The 19,213-nt window shown below is 36.5% G+C and overlaps 3 protein-coding genes across 11 annotated transcripts in view; 2 read left to right on the forward strand and 1 right to left on the reverse strand.

Moving 5' to 3' along the window:
• LOC124301860 (midnolin-A-like) overlaps positions 1 to 2,174 on the forward strand; it is a 50,964-nt gene extending 48,790 nt beyond the window's left edge. For both annotated transcript variants that reach the window (XM_046757383.1, XM_046757384.1), the window contains exons 4-5: positions 828 to 1,167; positions 1,290 to 2,174. In XM_046757383.1, the coding sequence (XP_046613339.1) occupies positions 828 to 1,167; positions 1,290 to 1,540 (591 nt within the window). In that variant the 3' untranslated portion in view covers positions 1,541 to 2,174. The remainder of the gene's footprint in view (positions 1 to 827; positions 1,168 to 1,289) is intronic.
• Positions 2,175 to 2,332: 158 nt separating this feature from the next.
• LOC124301859 (E3 ubiquitin-protein ligase MIB2-like) lies at positions 2,333 to 11,059 on the reverse strand. 8 transcript variants are annotated; one of them, XM_046757379.1, is made up of 13 exons: positions 10,967 to 11,059; positions 10,766 to 10,857; positions 10,036 to 10,495; positions 9,811 to 9,926; positions 8,978 to 9,357; positions 8,523 to 8,735; positions 8,126 to 8,294; positions 7,709 to 8,024; positions 7,283 to 7,594; positions 6,772 to 7,135; positions 6,446 to 6,663; positions 6,068 to 6,324; positions 2,333 to 5,975 (listed from the first exon to the last, which is right to left on the reverse strand). In XM_046757379.1, exons 3-13 carry the CDS (start codon positions 10,464 to 10,466, stop codon positions 5,695 to 5,697), a joined length of 3,057 nt encoding a protein of 1,018 aa, XP_046613335.1. In that variant the 5' UTR covers positions 10,467 to 10,495; positions 10,766 to 10,857; positions 10,967 to 11,059; the 3' UTR covers positions 2,333 to 5,694. The 8 variants fall into 8 exon arrangements, with proteins under 8 accessions (XP_046613335.1, XP_046613332.1, XP_046613337.1 ...); XM_046757376.1 differs by having other exon boundaries at positions 10,820 to 10,857; positions 10,967 to 11,036; XM_046757381.1 differs by having other exon boundaries at positions 10,036 to 10,470; positions 10,820 to 10,857; positions 10,967 to 11,023.
• A 1,731-nt stretch (positions 11,060 to 12,790) lies between these two features.
• LOC124304070 (ran-binding protein 3) lies at positions 12,791 to 15,402 on the forward strand. Its single transcript, XM_046762037.1, has 5 exons — positions 12,791 to 12,889; positions 13,146 to 13,232; positions 13,373 to 13,432; positions 13,983 to 14,665; positions 14,858 to 15,402. Exons 1-5 carry the CDS (start codon positions 12,838 to 12,840, stop codon positions 15,167 to 15,169), a joined length of 1,194 nt encoding a protein of 397 aa, XP_046617993.1. The 5' UTR covers positions 12,791 to 12,837; the 3' UTR covers positions 15,170 to 15,402.
• The last annotated feature ends 3,811 nt before the right edge of the window (positions 15,403 to 19,213 follow it).

The raw sequence follows: 19,213 nt of genomic DNA on the forward strand, positions 1-19,213 counted from the left end.
CATGTAATTATGAATATAATCGTATAATAGTGGGTTTTTTTTTTTTTTTTAGTATATGTATTTTTTTTTTTTTTTTTAATAATGTATACATTTTTTTATTTTATTTATTTTCATTGTTTAAATCATTCACGGAGACGAGAAATCAGATTTGAAAAAACATCGCGCAAAACAATATTCTTACGATATCTTTTGAATTATGATTTCCTCGTTGACGTGCATTTTTAATTTTGAATAAGTAATACTCACGTTTTTCACTCACTCTACCGTCGAATCAATTGCAAATGTTATTGTAACTACTAAATTGGAGATTTTGTAAAAATTTAGGCTTTTAAAATTCCGCAAAGTTGCCAAAATTGGCAATTTTTCCACATCCTTCTTGCCCAGGGAATGTCTTACCTTTTATATGCACCAACAGTGACACAATAATGGGAAACTGTTACTTAACCGTTGCAACAAGTTCTGATTTCTATTTTTACAACGCCTTATAAAGAAACAAGGGTCTGAGTTGAAGAAGGTATTGCCCAACTGGTGAAGTCGATTCCTCGCCTTATTCGAAGTATGTAATACTTGTACCGTCCACCGTGATGGCTGGGTGTTTAGAGAAAGAGGTAAAGATAAAAAAAGAGAGAGAAAAAAATTAATAAATGAATAAACAAACAAACAAAGCGTTCAGATGCCTACGACGACTTTACCGTTCTAATAATGTGTAACGTAACGTAACGTAACGTAATGTCTCACCCTCCATTGCTACAGCACGTAGCTGTCGGCCCAAAGTGGCCAATGGCTCGTGCAACTTTTCTAAATATCAGAGATCTTTGCACAATTAGGAGAATGCGAGGCGTAGGCAAGGGGCAATAATAGAGAGCATGCATCACCACGGGAAGGGAGTTTACTCCGGGACGTTCAGCGGCACGCTTAATCCGGCGCTTCAGGATCGTCACGGACGGCCGAAACGGGACATCAGTACCATTATTCACATATTGAATGATCTGCTGTGCGCCACTCCCGCCGCTGCCGCTGGACACTACAGACATCACAGGCATTCCCATGCGACCACCAACAGACAGCAGCAATCCACGGCAACTATTTCCAGTACAACAACAACTACAACTACCACCACGACTACCTCCGGTGAACCCGTTATCACCAAAACTACCTTCAGGACAGGTATGGTTTTACTACTTCATATACTTTTTTACAAAAAAAATTCTGCCGGTAATCTCAACTGCGGTATTTGGAATAATTTGTTGACTGACTACTAACGGATGCTCGTTTCTTTGTCCATGCAGAAGAATTGTCAAGGGAGAATGAGGCGACCAAGGGAAAGATGAAGCGACTACGATTGGTAATGGAACAGAGAAGAGCGAAGAGAAAAGCGAGAAGACAGGCCAGGGCTGCGCCTTACACAACACAATGGGCGGCACTGACGCCCAATCCAGATAACACTTCCACGTCGGGATCAACAAATTCTAATACAAATACCGAACCGCAAAGCGAACCCGAATTGCAGCCTTGCAGTCCTGAGCCAGTAGTAGCTTGAAATCATACCTCTTTTACACGATATTCGTACTCAATTGTACCTCTACGTCACGTTGTCCTAGAAATTATTTACACTGATTTCTGTTCGGTTTTATCGACGCGCAATAATGAACGCGAGGTTGAGAAAAGCTTTAATTAATACGCTACACTTATATTGTATGCACTGTAGTTAATTACTTAATCTTGAGAAAAACAATTAGATGACAATAATAACGCGCAACAAAAACCGAAAATTTTGTTGTAAAAATATATAATTAATTGCCGGGATAACGATAATGACGTATGTGAGGTATGAAGAAAAAAAAAACTATTATTATATTGTCGGATGAGTATTGGAGGAAGAGTAAATTATAATATTATAGCTTTCAAGCAGGTCAATATGAGAATTCGTCAACGCGTTAATCGACGGATTAGGACCATCGTGTTATCCTCTCGCTATATGCGTACATATTCATTTGTTAAGTGAGACTTGTAATTTGTATCATATTTAACGTTAACATCGTAAAAACGAATAATACAGTTAGACTAATGTACTGGATGAAACAAAGAGGAGAAGAGATAGAGAAGGAAAAAAAAAAAAAAATTTAACGAATCATTATCATGTCGTTCTTTGACCGTCGCCGATATATTATCATGTGGCTGTCTAGGCCATCTTCGTCATAGACGATTATATTATATATTCAAGCTATAAGATTTATTAGTTGTTGAGAAAAAGAGTCAAGAAAGTTGGGCTACCAGGTGTGTAGGTGGTCCCGCGACGTGGCCTTGATGCTGCGATTTCGTTTAGGTTTTATAGCTATTAAATATTATTATTATTATTATTATTATTATTGTCATCATTAATATCATTATATCGAGTTAGGTTTACAAAGGATGAGTTATTACTATTATTATTATTATCATTACTATGAACTACAGTTTTGCAAACTGGCTCAATATTGTAACATACATTTATGAAAACTTTATCAAGTACCAAAATAAATGAATAAATAAATACTGCTTGCTAAGCTATGGTAGAATGAAATTTCGTGTTGTTATCAACAACCGTAAGCATCTATAGATTGAATAGAATATAGAAATAATAATTGAATATACATATAGGTAAGTGTTGTGTCTGTGCGTGTTTAGTAGTTAAGCTCGCCTTGGAACCAAAACACCCGCCGCTGCATTGTGGAATAGATAATTAATTTGTCTTTACGACGTTCCTTTATAGTTACTCCGATAGAATTCAATTGAAAGAATTAAACAATGATTGTATTATATATAATGCTAAAATACATTTGTATGTAGTAATACAGACCATTGTTACTACACAATAATCCTTCGCACGTGTCATTCGCTACCTTTGTACGACGCTCTTTGATCTTAAGCGTTATATATGTATACCTATGTCGAGATACAATGAAAAGGAAAGAGAAAAAACAAAAAAGAATTTTAGAAATACATGCAAGTAAGAAGTGACGAATAACTATGTAAACAACTATAGAATACAGTGACGAAATAGCACTACAAATTTGGAGCGTCTCTTTTAGTTCCCGTCATATTCCAAATATCCATTTTATTTTATTTTTTTAAACTAATACCTCGACTGTCTTTCCGTTCAAACCTTACACTTTTTCTATCCATCAGTTTTCACAATGTTGAATAATGAATTAAAAGGAATGGAACAAAAGTTTTCTAGCGAATTAAGTAATCTTTGACCACGTGCTTCCTTACATTCCCTATATCCCCATTGTCTGTTAACTCTGAGTAGTAAAATTTGGGAACAATATCTGGTGTTTGTTAGTTGTAAGTCAGTTATACAAAGTGACAAACAATGTAGCCGAAGCTAAAACTAGACGATTCAGAAACCCTACGGTAATTAACGATTCACGATACTTGAACAATGCGGAATGCGTTATTTGATGAAATGATGAAAAGTATAGTAAATATTAGTCAACGTATCAATAAAAATTGACCAGAATCTGTTTCTCTTTGGGCAAATTGTTCTTGGTTTTGTGTATTTATTTTTATGAAATCTATAGTTAATCAAAGATCGCGGTTGCGAATGAAATAACTATCCACAACTGGTAATAGATCGATATGCAGCGATTTAAAATCTGTTCGCAAATTACTTAACAAATTCGAACAACTCTTTGATAATGATTAATATTATTAGTAGATTTTCTTGTTTCTATTACAATTTGTTGTTAGATACTGCGTTATGCTTTTGAGACACTTAATTTTAAAATGTTTACATTTAGTTGTTGATTACAATATTATTTGTTACTAAAGTGTATAAGAATGGAAGCAAGATGTGCGTTGATAAAAAACTTTGGATAAATTTTGAATTTTGAAATGAGTGATCACTGATCAATATTTTCACCTGTTTAGTTCTCCAAAGATTCGAATGTTGAACTTCGTTATCATTATACTGTGCAGTTGGAGGCAATAATGATAAACTAGGATTGTAAAGTAATGTGATGAGTTAATTAAGTGAACAAATAAACGTGAGCCCTTACAAAAACTTTAATATGTTTCCGGTAAATGATTGTTACGTACCATAAAATGATAATATACTTTATACCATGGCCAACCTAGCATCACCACCCGAATTGAAAAATTTGAACGCCCTTATTTTTTGCAAATAATTGAATAATTATCCCATTAAAATAACTATGATAAAAAAAATTTTCCGCATAAAGTAATTAGTGTAACAATAATAAGTACAGACTTCAACTCGCAATAATTTATTCAAATCAGTTCGCGATTCCATTGTAATTTTTATTCTTCATAATTGAAGGTAATACTCAACTTAATAATAATTCTCTTTGTCTATATTGAATTGGATATCAAACGTACATAATTAAAAAATTGGAACTATTTCTGAGAATATATTTGATATTTGATTCGTTTTTAAACTACTTCATCGCCATTCTTATTATATCATTCTACTTAAACTAAGTGATGATGGGATGCACAAGTGTATGCAATATGGAGAAAACGTTACATCTTTTTGTCTAACTTAATTGAATAATGAAATTTACCTCGTTAGAAAAAAACATGCGGTGCTTTTATGTACCCTGTTTTATACAATAGATGATTGTATTCAGGCAAATTTATAAACGGCGATTTTTAAGTAGGACTCAATCTGATAAAGTTAGGTAAGTTAATAACGTAATCTCATTTACTTTAATTACACATATGGGAGTCGACAAAATTTGAACTAAATGACGATAATGACACTTGAGAAATCGGGCGACAGAATAAGTTGTGAAGAATGACCCGAATCCGCGAATCATGGAGGACGCTGATGTGAGTATTATAATAAAAAAGATTAGAACAAAATTAATACATTTTTGATATTTGATTTTGATTGGAACGAAATCTACATGACTCGCGAAATTATGACTTTCGTAGACGTGTGACCAATGAAAAAAGCTCAAATACCCGTAAATATCAGTGTGTGAAGTGATTAATGCAACCCTGCATAAGATTCATAATTCCTTTTCAAAGTGACCGCGTTACAACATTTATCACTTTCATGTAACCTGGTCATTGCGTACAAAACGTGTTACTGTACAAACGTTTTGCCGATAGTTTCTCAATGTTATTGGCTTTCGAAAAAATGGTTTGCCATAAAACTGGCTTTCACTGTAACCGAGAGTAAATATTAAGTACACAATGTTCATGTATCGACAGCAAATTTGCACGGCGGAAGACGTGCACATTATGATCTAGTAAATGATCCATACATACTGGTAACAGGAATCTCTTTCGGTACTATTGAAGTAGCACCTATTGACGATTATATGAAGAAAAAAAAATTAAATTACACAAACAGCATATTTACATAACATATTTCAAAAAGTATTGTTCAGTCAGCATGTGATCATCATTGGTCATTCAAACAATTGCTGGGTAGAAATCAAGCAATAGAAGGTTAGAATAAAAAGTGTTGATAGAGAATCAAAACGAAAAACCTAATGCTAACTTCACACGTGTAATTACAATATAATATTATATTATCATTATCATTATTAGTATTATAAATATTTGTGTGAATAATATCAAATAGGTGTTAGAAGTCATGTGATGATAATAATATATTTCCATTATTCTACACGAGGTGAGGTGAACGGATGGTCGAGCGAAATTGGTGTCTAGAATCGTATATTAATACAGATTGATTTTTTTGGTTATAGTTTTGCGACACATGTGGCACGTTTTAAGCGGCGCAGCGCAATGCTCACACGCACCGTGTCCACAAAGGAAGGCTACGTTTCTCCGCCGTTCCATGCAAATGCTGCATGTGTTGGCTTCTTCCAAATCGGCAACTCGAGACTCAAGGTAACGCAATCTTTCCAAATCTTTGTCTTTGTCCTCTTCTTTCCTCCTTTTCCCATCCACGTCCACGCTGCTGTCCTCTGCCTGCTCGTTGTCTAGCGTTCGCTCATCTAGTTTATTGGTGACAATATTATTAATTGCAAAGCTGTAATGCACTGCTTTCTGCGTAAGTCTGTGAAAGTTGGTGAATCTTTTGGCTTACCTTGACTCACTCGACGTTTAGTATTATTCCGACCACATCGTAAACATCCATATGATACTACGTTGCTACCGGGTACACCAGTCATATCTTCTTGCTTATTTCTTGTTACTCCCGAACATGTTGCACACTCTTCAGAGTCTTGCCTTTGTTCATCCTTTCTCAATCTCTCTTCTGACGATTCTGTTACTAGTTCTCTTTCTATCTGGCTCGGCAGTGTCTCTGCAATTCTACATAGGGGGCTACTCGTGGGTCCACTGCTGCCGAAAAATCATTCGAAACATTACTTAACTCGTTTAATTTTACTTTTTTTTCTCCACGTCACGGTATGCCTATTACTATTCGAGCGTTGAAAAATTGTTTTACAACCTTGCTTCTCACCTTGGTACTTCACTACTGATGGTTATAGCTGTATGATAAGACCGTAACAGATCAGCTAAAGCTGCGTATTCTGGGTCCGCGTGTAGCAAGTCCAATGCCGACTTGCCTTTAGTATTCCTTACTTGCTCTAACAGAAGCCCAGAATTGTCCGAACTGACGAGGAAGCATGCCAAAGCCATTTCCGGTCTTGCTCCTCGCCTTAGTAAATTTTGCGAAATCTGAATTGATCAACATGTTGAAACGAACTGTGTACAACCAATTATTGCCTAGACAACCACAAAATATTACAAAATTTCCATACCGAACGTGACATCTGATCAACTTACCGCGTGTATAACTGAAAATTCGCTATTTCCATCAGTCGGTGTGACGCTGGTGGGATGGGGTCGGCATTTAGTGATGGCTATGTGAAGTGCAGTATCCCCGTCTTCATCCTGGGCAAGAATGTCTGCATGGTGTTGGACCAGTAATTCAACGAGTTCCAAGTGTCCCTGAGAGGTAGCCAAATGCAGTGGCGTCTGACGACGGTTGTTACGCAAATCTACACGCGCACAACCACCCGTCGGCGAAAGGAGCGTCGCCACAACGTCACGATGCCCATTTAGAGCTGCCAAGTGAAGAGCCGCGAATCCATCCTCTTTTTTTATGTCTACCAGCTGTCTTGCTTTAACCACAAGCTTTTCAGTCGCGCTGTAATATATTGATAATTGTTTCTTCAAGAAGCTACATTGAAGAGAGAGGTCTCTAAATTGTATTTAGAATTTAATTTGGAATATTCTCTTTGTTAATACTGTTGTTTGATAATGTAGCCACCAGTGTGGGTCAAAAATCGCTTACAACGTGTTCCCCTTCAAAGCTGCATGATGAAGTATGTTAAACCCTCTTCTATTGCGAAGCGTCACATCAAGGCGGTCGCACAAGCATAAAGCTTCAACAATGTCAAGGTCATCTTTGCCAATTGCATCATGTAGCGCTGTATCTCCATATTCATCTTGAAGATTGACATCGCATCCATGGCGTAACAGAATTCGGACACATGCGGCATGCTGCTTGTTTACTGCCACATGCAACGCACTACACTTGCTGTTATTTACTGCATCAACAGCTGCACCTCGTGCCACCAACAATTCCATTATTTCCGGCTGGTTTCTGCAAAAATATAATTTAACTCTACTTACTTTCACCAAATTTTTTGAGGTAACAATAATTTTGTCTTAGATTAGCAATAAGTTTGTTGGGATGAATGTGAAATATGTATAATACCCAAATGCAGCGTAGTGAAGAGGGGAATCCCCGTCTTCGTCTACTGCTTGGAGGGATGCGCCAGCATCTATTAGTAATGAACAGATGTCGCACTGACCCTGGTGGGCGGCAATTTGCAGGCACGTTTTGTCACCACCTCCTGGTCTGGTAGATCTTGCATCAACTTTACCAGGATTTTTACGTAAAAATTCTTTAACTGCAGTAACTCCAGCTTCTCCGCAGGCTGCGTCTCTCAGCAATTTCTCTACTTCGTTGTCAATACTATTATCACCTGATCCTGTGACGCCATCGGGACGCCAGGACGGATTTAACGCATCTGCAGCATGAAGATTCGTAATGAAAATTTGTACTTTGATCCCAAATATGCACATGACATAAATGGGAAATTTGAAACATCAATTAATTATTAATACCCACTCGAGCGATCTCTGAAGCGATTAGCATCACCTTGACCTCCATTTCCTGGTCTTGTGGGCGGAACCAATGTTACGTTTGCTGGATTAAAAGTCCATGTGTGCCCATCAAATTCTACCCGAATGTCTCCATCCGAATAAATTTTAATTACTTTTCCTGTTTTCCCCAAAACCTATGGTGTATCGTAAAATTTATGTAAATTAATTTCGGATCTGTGGTTGAAAGTGGACAGAACAAGAAGGCGAGAGGTGTAAGAATGTTCATAACTAAACGCTGGCAGACGCATCAAAGAATTTCTAGTCTTCTTTGTAATGGAAAGTACTTTGACTATTTAACGCATTTGGATCAAGAAAATAGACCATGTCGCCTTCTTGAACAGTTCGATAGAATTTTCTATTACAGTTTTCATAACATCTATCCATTCTCCATGGCCACGTTGATAATGCTTGACAGATGTAGCATCAGTCTTGACCCTAACAATGTCTCCAAGTGTAAATGTATCTTTGGTAGTGACTTTGGTCAATGATCCCGGATGGAAAGTCCACCGATTATTGCAAGATTCGTACTGGACTCTAATATCACCCTTATCTGTGACTCGATGAACTGTACCAATCTGAAATAAATAATATTATGTTTCTAACGAAATTAAGAAAATGCAAATCGATAAACAATATTCGGTATTGTTACATCTGAAATACGATTTTGATTAGATAATTAGTAGATAAGTATGTGTTATCAAACATCAGACTGTAAATTTTATTATATTTTCTAGTTCTACGATATTTAGAAGTGAAATATTGAAGGAAATTCTAAGCGTCATTTTAATAGATGTGATTGAATCCTAATAGCACGTACCTTTCCAATATATTCAGCCATGCGTGGATTCCAGCCACCGTGACCAATTTGCATTTGTTTTAGTGTATCGACTTCCATTAGAACTCTGACCTTGTCCCCAACATTAAAAGACAAATGTCGAGGGCTTAGAGTAGGATTACTACCATTAGGTGTTGTGGGTTGATCCATAACTGGCATCATCATCACAATGTGTCCAAGAACAGGTAAGTGCTGTTTGTAATAAGTACCGCACGTAGCTTCTTCAACATAGCAGAGATCAACGCACCCTTTGTAGCCAAGTCTATACACGTTTGTGGTACCAGTCGACCATGTCACTGTTGCTACTGACCGACTACTTTCATTGTCCCATCCACGAATATCCATTACACGGCCAGTTTTATCTGTATGGCATATTATGCAACGTTTATTCATCATTTATCAGCCATTTATCAAGTATTGACATAATTTTACAGCAAACTAATTTACTCTTAATTCTTTGAAACCTTGATATATGTTAGATGAGGATGGTTTTTTAAAACATTTTTTAGAGTAAAATTCGAAATACTTTTCTGAAAGTGAATTAGAAACTGGCGCTTCATAGGAGTAACAGAATTTTGTTTCCAAGTTTGCAATTTGTCTTTTGAGTCCATAAAAGGTAATATCAGGTGTCAATCAGGTTTTGCTAGCTAAGTAGTTAATGGTTCTTTAGTACTCAAAATGAAATCGATTTGGACACAAATTTTTTACACTTGAGATTCCTGAACTTTTGCAAAATTTTCAGATTGAAAATGCACCATTTCCATACCGTTTGTTTAGGTTTCTAAAAACTCACAAGATTGTTCAAACGCACATACCGGGACCGTCGTCTTGATTACCCCACTCCCAATCTGGTCCCCTCACAACTTTGGCACCAATGAATATCCCTTTTAATGGTATTTTAGTGCAGCCTTCTCTTGGGGTCAGTTGCACACTGTAAAAAAAAAATACAACGTGGGAAATGCATTGAGCGAAATTTTGCTGTCATGAACGAAATGAAACAAACATAGTTTTAACTAAACAAGAATAAAATTGAAACTCACCCCACAGCGTTGGCAGTTTGAAATCTCTGGAAGGTATGATTAAGGTAATGAACATCCGCCATATAGCACTGGGTACACAAATCGTAGTCAATGCACTGCGCACACTTCCATCTGATGCCTGCAATTCCGTGTCTTTTACAGCCGTCACAGATTATGTTTGAGTGCTTGATACCGGCAGCTGCGTTGTCAAAGACCAGTAGATCGTAGGCGCCCTGATATCCGATTCTATAATTACTTCTCGACCCCCTGTCCCACTGCACAATTACAGTCTTGTCAGGTGTCTTCTCAGCGGTGTTTGCAGTCGAATTTGAAGGGTTACCAGAGCCAGACGACTTCCCAACTTCTATGACAGTGCCTGCGTGGCCCTCGCCACCGTCCTGGTCTTCCCAAGTCCAATGTGGGCCACGAACTACCCGCAATCCCACTTCCATATCTCTTGAGGAAAATGATCGTGTTTATCCTGGAGTTAATCATTTGTTATACATACTTGTATTTGTGTATCGTTAATACAGCGTGTGCTGTGTGTATGTGTAGGCGTATTATTTTCCTCCTCAGTTTAGAAGATTTCCTTATTGCGCATTATGAATAATCGTATCGCAAATTAGCCATTCCTACTCTTCGTTCGCGTTGCTACCACGCAATGTATTTCAAGTCATGTACTAATCAGGGTGAGCAACGAACTGTGATACGAGGTCGACGTCTCTCCACCTAGGCTTGCGCGCGTACTTACAGATATAAGCGATGTATTCCCGTTTCCTCAATTAAAACGTCAAACGAAACTCACCTACGACAACATTGTCAAGCACAGATATCACGAGTGAACTGCACAGAGAGTACAATTTTCAATGTAAACGATGTCGGTAGCTAATTAGGTATTTTACTATGCGGGTAACCCAAAATAACCCGACATTTTTACAGTATTATTACTTACACATCTTATGCGTGATCTAATCCTGTGTTCCCAGCGATCACGGACTACGGAATATCACATAGTTTGCAGACTACCATCGACATATAGTATAGACCATGCAATCCGGCATGAAGGCCTTAGCAAAGTGTCCACTAGATTTAGACAGAGAGAACGAGGTGGGGGTCAATTGCTTTCTCTCTCTATCATATTGCTACGCTGCTGAATGGAAAGAAACGGAGATTGACCGTCACCAGTGGCTATCTCTTTCTACAGCTGGCCGTATTCTACTGGCCTAAGCGTAGTCCATACTACATATATGTCGATGCAGATTACACGTAGCTTCTCATATTCTCCATAGGCATCGTAGGAGTCTACGGGGAAAACCCGAAAGGTGAGTAAGATTGTGAAATTCGGTGAAAATTTATGACAAACTTGACGCGGATGACACCGAACAAAGCGCTACGTAAAATTTAGGTACCTCGCATTCAAATTACTTACGTGGTACCGGATTGGAACGTGTGATTTATTCATTGCATGAGTATGTAGCTAAATACGCGAATACTTTATACTGGTGTTTTTCCTCGACCTAATAATGATCAACTCTATTTATCCTGGTTCGGTTTGCCCCAACCGCTAAGCAAACAGGATAAATTGGGATGTACTCGATATCAAGTAGCGCGTTTTGCAATAAACCTACTTCGTTATTTTTCCTCCTTCCATGAATTTTAATGCCTTTGGTTTCAAAATAGTTACAGCGATACACTATTCGAAAAAAACAAACATAAAAGAGAATATAAATTAATAATATAATCGAAAAAGCCTGCGAATTAACATGGTGCTTTAAAATGATTCTGGTGAATAATAATAATGATACGCATCAAAGTTCAAAATTCAAATACTATACATAGAGTATACTTTATTTGCCATTGGATTATGAAATAATAGCAAGTATATTAGAAACTCCTAGAGCGAAGTTCTTAACTTTTCCCGTGTAATTTCACAATTTAGTGCACTTCGGTTAGATTTAACGCTGACTGAAATAAAATATCAAAATCTTGAGTGATATATGAGATATGTATGTCATCTCATCAGAACTTATGTACCGCAATACATGCCCCATATTTCAGAGGAAGTTTCAATATATTTTGAGCTGATTTATTAAAAAACGACCTTGAGTCGTATTCTGTGAAGTGTATCAACGTCTCTGCGCGTTAGAAATCGAAGCAATTTAGGCGAGTATGGCGGTTGAGATTACTGAGAATGGTTAATAAACTTCGAATTTTCTCAATTAGCTGATATTGGGTCCAATGTTAATAAAAAAGAACGCCCGTTAATTCTTACATCATTTCCCCATATCTTCTTTATTCCGTCGAACTTGTGACATCTAAATCAACAGCCGAGGGGGTGGCTTTTGCCATGGGCTTATTGTAGTTATTGATCCCGGTAAATTAAGATCCGTACCAACAATTTCAATCATTGCGCAATTTCTGATGGGTTCTTTAGTCAACGTGCAGAACATGACGTGACTATTCGGAGTGACAAATTTCCTTATTCAAAATTTTTTAATGAAATTTGTAAGGCTAAGCAAGTAGGGTCTTACGGTAAAATTTAAATGAAATCAAGCAGGTGATTCTCGCGTACACATGCAGAGATCTACCACAAGTGCAAGTGAAAGTACGTAGATATATTTCTTATTCTCTGTGGCATAGCATCGAATGTAATTATCATTATGGCGACTACGACACCCACGCCATTAGTTCAACCAATCGCCGACGTACATTTTTTTAAATTGTGAGTTACCATCATGTGACTGATTGCTGCATGGTAACGGTTAGTTCAGATTGGCAGCAGCACCATACGGTTCTCTACTATCTTCTTGTAGAGATAATTCTATGGTTCAGTACCGCCGCTTAGTCCACACGCAAAACATGGCGGATTGCAAGGGTGCGTTGTGTGATTTTATTTATTAAAATATATCCTACTATTGTTTGCTTGGATGCAAATTCTCGATATATCAAAGCTGTGAATGTGTTGAAGATCGTTGAAACATTATTATCGCTTTGTGAATTCGCATATAAGAATATCTGTGACAGTTTGTTATTGTTTGGGACATTTGATCCCTTCCTTTGATCACTTTCACTCTACATGTACTGAAACCTCACGAATATTTAATGAATATTAATTTTAATAATTTATTCAGAGAATACCGACGAGAAAAATTGTCCTCGGCCACCGATTATCATGAAGTTGGATGCCCCGGAAGAGTCGAGCGAAAACTCGGCCAATGGTCAGAAGTGACAAATCAACTTATACTTTAAAGTTCCTTCAATATTTTTGATCAAACTAGTCAATTTATGCTTAAAAAATTTTGGTACAATTTTTAATTAAGAAAAATCATTAAAATTAATTATCGTAAAATATTTTCAGAGGAAGGAGATGGACAATCTGGAGGACCTGACTCACCAAATTCAAGTTCTACAAGCAAAGGTGATAGTAAAATACATTACGAGTTTTATCACAATTCACATGGATTTGAAAAGTTTAATAATGATGGATCAAACAATAACAAGAACAGAATAGCAAAAAATATTAATATCAGTTTTAAACGCTAATATGGAAAGGGAAATATCGATATGAAAGAATCATCCGATGATAAGCCTTAATACTTTTACACATCGATGACTTTCACTTCGGAAATTTCCAAGCTCAGCACAAGTCCGTTTTAGAATATAACACGCACTGGAAATGTACTTGCAAATTGTACTGTCGGCAACTTCAAGTTTTCTGTCAAAAGGAAAAATTCTTCCAAAAGAATCAAGTCATGAGACAGTTAAATGAAATTATCCAAAGTATATCAAATCCAGCCATATTCATCTGATGCATTTATTTTCATTTAGGAATTTACTCATGACTCTTTTCTACTCTGCCTTGATATTGACATGTTAGAGGTTGGACATTCATATTTGTGAAAATCAAAACTTTTTTACACAATGTTAGTATAATAAACACCTCATTATATCTTGTCTTTGTTTCACAGGTCCTATACTAGCTGCATCCAAGTTTGGAAACTCATTTGGAGTTAGTGAATTCTCAAATTCTAGTAAACCAAAACCAGCGTTGTTAAGGCCGTCGCAGTTGAGTGCAGTGACGAATAACCCTGGGCCATCTACCAAGAATCCGTTACAGCCAGCAAAGTTCCACAACCCGTTTATAAAAGTAACGGATAATATTGAACTCGAGAGTGATAGCAGTGTTACAAAGAACACAGATAAAAATGAAACTGTAAACAATGACTCTAGAAGTAAAGAAGATACGAAGCCAAAGTTTTTACCCCTCGGCGTGAATACTAAAGATAATGAAAATGGTATAAATAACACTGTCGCTCCGAGTGCCTCGACACCAAGTTTTATTTTCGGACAAAATTTGAAGGAACGTGTTGCCGTTGGAAATGACACTGAAGTTTCTGACAGCTCTGAAGAGCATGAAACTAAAGACGAAGAGAGCAATGAAAATGGATCCTCGGAAATGTTGTTTTCTAGCGCGGCTACAGTCTGCAGAAGTACTAGCCGGCCTGGTTTAACACTTTCTCAAGCTGCGCAAGAACTCGAAGAGGCCAGCAGAGCTAACAAACGTAAATACAGCCAGGTAACACTTCTTACTGGCGAAGAGGATGAAACTAATGTATTACAAATCAACTGCAAGCTATTTGCTTTTGACAAGGTACTTATGATTGTTATATAATCTTTTACACTAACATTCTCACTTGCACAGTTTTTGATTCTTTAGAAAGTGAGTTCAAAAAAGAAAACAATATGACAAATCTGCATTGCACATACCAAAAATTCTATGATCATTATACCTAAGTGAGATTCATCTGCATTTTATTGTACTAAATTCTGACTCAAATCTTAGGGCACCAGTGGGTGGCAGGAAAGAGGGCGAGGAAGTCTGCGATTGAACGACAGGGACGAAGAGTCAAGACTAGTAGGGAGAGCAGCCGGGACTCAGAGGCTGGTCCTAAATACAAAAGTTTGGCCCGGAATGACTGCAGAAAGAGCTGGACCCAAATCTTTGAGGCTTACAGCGATGGATGTGCATGGGGACATCAGAATCTTTGTCGTTCAGGCAGCCCCCAAAGAAGTTGATCAGCTCCATAGTCTTTTAATGCAGCGATTACGTCGAGCTCAGGATCGTCAGCCCAAGAAGTTAGCAACCGAACACTGACCTCACAGTAATATTGATCCCTAGTGGAGCTCACCCTTGACTCGACTCAATCAATATAAGATTTTCGAGTGAAATGTCACGTTTGTAAACTATAATTGTTTTCGTGATGTAAGGACCGACTTTGAGCATGCTGATAGCTGCTACATAATTTATGCATCGATCTATCTACTAAAGTTGCTAGCTTTCGTGTATACCTCCCAATATTTTCTGAGTACGAGGAATTCCGACACCAATCATGAGGTTTTTCTTATTGTTTTGATGCACCCAAGCCTTTTTCTAATCATTCCCAATTGATACGTCGTATTTTTGTTTTTTGTTTATTTTTTTTCCTAAAAATATTCTCGGTTTTTATTTTTAGCATTTTTTTTCTTTTTTTTTTCCGTCAACGTCACGTAACAGGGTTGTTAAAAAGACGAAAGAAGCTACACATGATGAATAAATAAATATAGGTATATACAAATATATATATTCATGATATATAGGATAGGAAAAAATATCTAGATAGGGATTTTGAGCGGTATAGCGTGTTTATTAATTCGAACATTTCACAAAAGAAAAAATATTAATGTGCTATTTGTTCAAATATTGTAGATAAAGGAATTTACGTTACACGGGAATCTCTATCTAGTAGTTATTAAATTTCATTCGTATGTATTTTTTTCTTTTTTTATACCACCCTGTACAGTGAGGTCAACGTTTTTTTTTTTCTCTTTTTTTCGATTTTGTTATCGCCGCTATATTAAAACTGTCCGACGCACGCTCTCACAGACTTATTGTTGTAAAATGAAAATAAATAAGTTTGTAAAAGTAAATATTAAGGTAATAATTTGAGTCAAATACTATTTACAGTAATTCAAATCGACATTCTATCAAATAAATTATCAGTAATAACACTTAAGCGGTAGAAAGTGTGTAATTGTTGATTAGTAAGAAGAAAAAACGAGAAGAAAGAAATGATAAACGCATTGTAAAACTCGTCGATTGCGTTAAAATACAGAATTTGCATTAAAGAAACAAATGCCCCTTGACTTTATATTTGAGTACGTCACTCGATTTTACACAATCATTGGAAAGAATATGATATTTATTGTTAGTACCTACCTATTGTATTAACTTTTTGCAATTAATAGTTATGATTGTTATTTTAGTATAATTATTTCTATAATTTGTAGCTTGTAATACTGAAATTGATGAAGCAGCACAAAATAATAATTTTTGATCAAATCAAACGGGCTGTGGGTATCAAACGGTTAACAATCTTTGTCAAAGATGGCTCCACAAGGATCGTTATATGGCGGGCGGTATTCAACAGGCCGATATTTATAGACACAAGAGAGTTTCGTGTAAGCGTATAAAGATTTGGGCGTCAAAGTCCAGGCCCTTTGCATATTAAATACACACACTATGAGATTTATTTGCGAATTTTTTTTTTTTTTGCAAACCAACGGTTCAATCTCGATAAAGTAATGTTTCCTTACTAGAGTTTAGTTTCATGAAGATGACAGTAGTGCCAAGGAATATAATATAGTAAATTATTTTGAAGTTGACGGAGATATAGTAGATACAACAATCACCGTTCTAGTGGATATGTACAAATATTTTATTTTAAGAATGTAGTAGTCTACACACTTTTAAACACACATTTTTCCTCTATTCTTTGAATATCAATCCTTTTACTTCATCAGGCATGCACACATAGACAGCTAATATTATTTTAATTCAATTTACAAGTTCGTGGATCCGTATAGGTAAATAAAAACACCTCTCGATAAGTCGTCGACGATGTTTTGCGCCATGCTCGGATTTTTCTCGGAGCACTAAGAGTCTTCTCCAAGGAATTTATACTCTTCTAGTTAGTAAAAATGATGTTCACCGGTTCTCGTACCAAACGAAGAAGTACCACTGGCGGAGGATCTGGAAGAAAGTCGTCTCTTGAGCACAGTCGTCCACATTTACGTGCCGGCGTTGAAGGATATACTTACAGGCAAGATTATACCAATGTTTGAAATATTCTGGCAATATTTCAGATCAAATCAATTCAGTCGTATTGTCATAATTTTATACTGTGGGAAACAAATCTCAGAAATATCAGTAATACGAATGACGGTCCTGAATTTTCAAAAGTCATTCTAATTGACTGACATTAATGAGTTATTACACTTTGATGATCAGACAATTTTCTTGGTTTTGGGAAGACCATGATTCGATATATTTATTTCCATCATTCCAACAATTGAAACCTTCCAATGTAAATAAAATAAATTCCAATCAAATTTGCAGAGCGAAAATAGTGCGGCACAGATATTCACTCACTCGGCTAATCGTTAAAGTTTATCCCGTTTAAAATTTCTTTTGGTAAACAGCAACTGAGAGATGTACTTTTCTGTTTGTCAATTTTAGAACTAGGGTTCCAGCTTTGGTGGATCCAACAGATCTTCCACCAGCTAGTTCGGGCGGAAGGACTTATGTATATAGAACAAGGATACCTCATAGAGAACATGACGCTGGTGCTGCATCGAGATCCTCTCCTGAGAATAATGTTGGAGGTCCAATAACTAGGAGAAGAGGTGCGGTTAAACATAACAAGGTTCACATTGTCCGAGGGCATCGATTGGTCGCCAAGTTCTTTAGACAGCCAACATTTTGTGCATTTTGTAAGGATTTTTTATGGTGAGATTTGAAAATTAATAGCACATTTCTACTTGCTTACATATACATATATATTACATGTATATAATATATATATATGTATAAGGATCAGATATTGTGATTAGGTGTAGCGTTAACCGATTCGGTAATTTATAAACATAAAATAGGCAGTTTCTCTGTCAGTCTCCGAATCCACAATAGATTAGAGATGGATTTTTCGATGACAAAACCAGATAGACGAACAAAATCAAACCATGAAAGGTGTGTTTATTGCCAATATGGATTTAAGTGGTAATAACTTGGTCGTGCAGGTCCAGAAACTGCCGCTTCCGATTTGTCATTAACCAAGTAAATAGAAGAAAATAAGAAGATCGCTATCTTAGAATCGACACTCTAAAATTCCAGCTCACCTTGTTATAAATAAATCACATTGCTGTTCCAACACATTGTTTAATCGACCCCTTTACATAGATATATGTACAGTTTAATTGAAGCTTTGCCTTGTAGAACTGTTTCAAACAGTTTCAGATTAAAGAATATAATTTGTATTTGCAATTTCAGGGGTTTTGGAAAGCAGGGATATCAGTGTCAAGGTTGGTATGCATTTACGATTATTGTTTATCTTAAATCAAGCCCTGATGAGATAAAAACTAATGTACAATATTTTTCTATTTTGTTACAGCATGTCAGACAGCAGTGCACAAAAAATGTCACGATAAATTGTTAACCAAGTGCCCAGAGAGCGGTCGCGAGTCGGAAACTACAATTGTAAGTGTTAACATTTCGATCAGAGAACAATCTGTTTGCCAATTATGCATTGCTTTCACTAATTTTTTAAATGATATTTGGCTATATTGGAACACTTAGAAATTAATTTGCTTTTACGTCACACATAATTAATATTCTGAACATTACGAACGAACTGATATCCTCGACAGTTTTTTTTTCTTTCGTTTCAATTTCAGTATCTAAGAGAACGCTTTAAAGTTGATGTACCACATAGATTTCGACCCCATACATTCATGTCGCCAACATTCTGTGATCATTGTGGATCTATGCTGTACGGTCTTTTCAGACAAGGTTTGAGATGTGACGGTGAGTCCAAAAATATGGTTAAGTTATTCAAAAATTATAGTTATAAGTATTCACTGTTAGGACTCACATACGAAAGTTTTTTCTTCCCCATTCGATAGCTTACATCAATGTGATAGAAATGAGTTCTAAAATATAACGAAGAACAAAATTTCCTTTTAAGCGAAGCATGATTACCAAGATCAGTTAGATAATTTTCGCAAACATTGCCTACTCGATGATTTGAGCTACAAAGTGTTGAAAGAACTTTCGAAGAAACCATAAACTCTTTTGCCTGCAGTAGAATGCATAAATCAATGGTTT

Source organism: Neodiprion virginianus, chromosome 4 (assembly GCF_021901495.1).
Source record: "Neodiprion virginianus isolate iyNeoVirg1 chromosome 4, iyNeoVirg1.1, whole genome shotgun sequence".
NCBI classification, from domain to species: Eukaryota; Metazoa; Arthropoda; class Insecta; order Hymenoptera; family Diprionidae; genus Neodiprion; species Neodiprion virginianus.

Excerpts from the sequence above, each read along its gene's own strand:
- LOC124301859 (XM_046757374.1), bottom strand. Across the intron at positions 8,736-8,977 it reads TGGCTGAATATATTGGAAAG|ATTGGTACAGTTCATCGAGT; the intron begins GTACGTGCTATT and ends TATTTATTTCAG. Across the intron at positions 8,295-8,522 it reads GGATAGATGTTATGAAAACT|GTTTTGGGGAAAACAGGAAA; the intron begins GTAATAGAAAAT and ends GATACACCATAG.
- LOC124304070 (XM_046762037.1), top strand. The coding sequence starts at position 12,838 with ATGGTTCAGTACCGCCGCTTAGTCCACACGCAAAACATGGCGGATTGC. Across the intron at positions 12,890-13,145 it reads AAACATGGCGGATTGCAAGG|AGAATACCGACGAGAAAAAT; the intron begins GTGCGTTGTGTG and ends TAATTTATTCAG. Across the intron at positions 14,666-14,857 it reads AGCTATTTGCTTTTGACAAG|GGCACCAGTGGGTGGCAGGA; the intron begins GTACTTATGATT and ends CTCAAATCTTAG.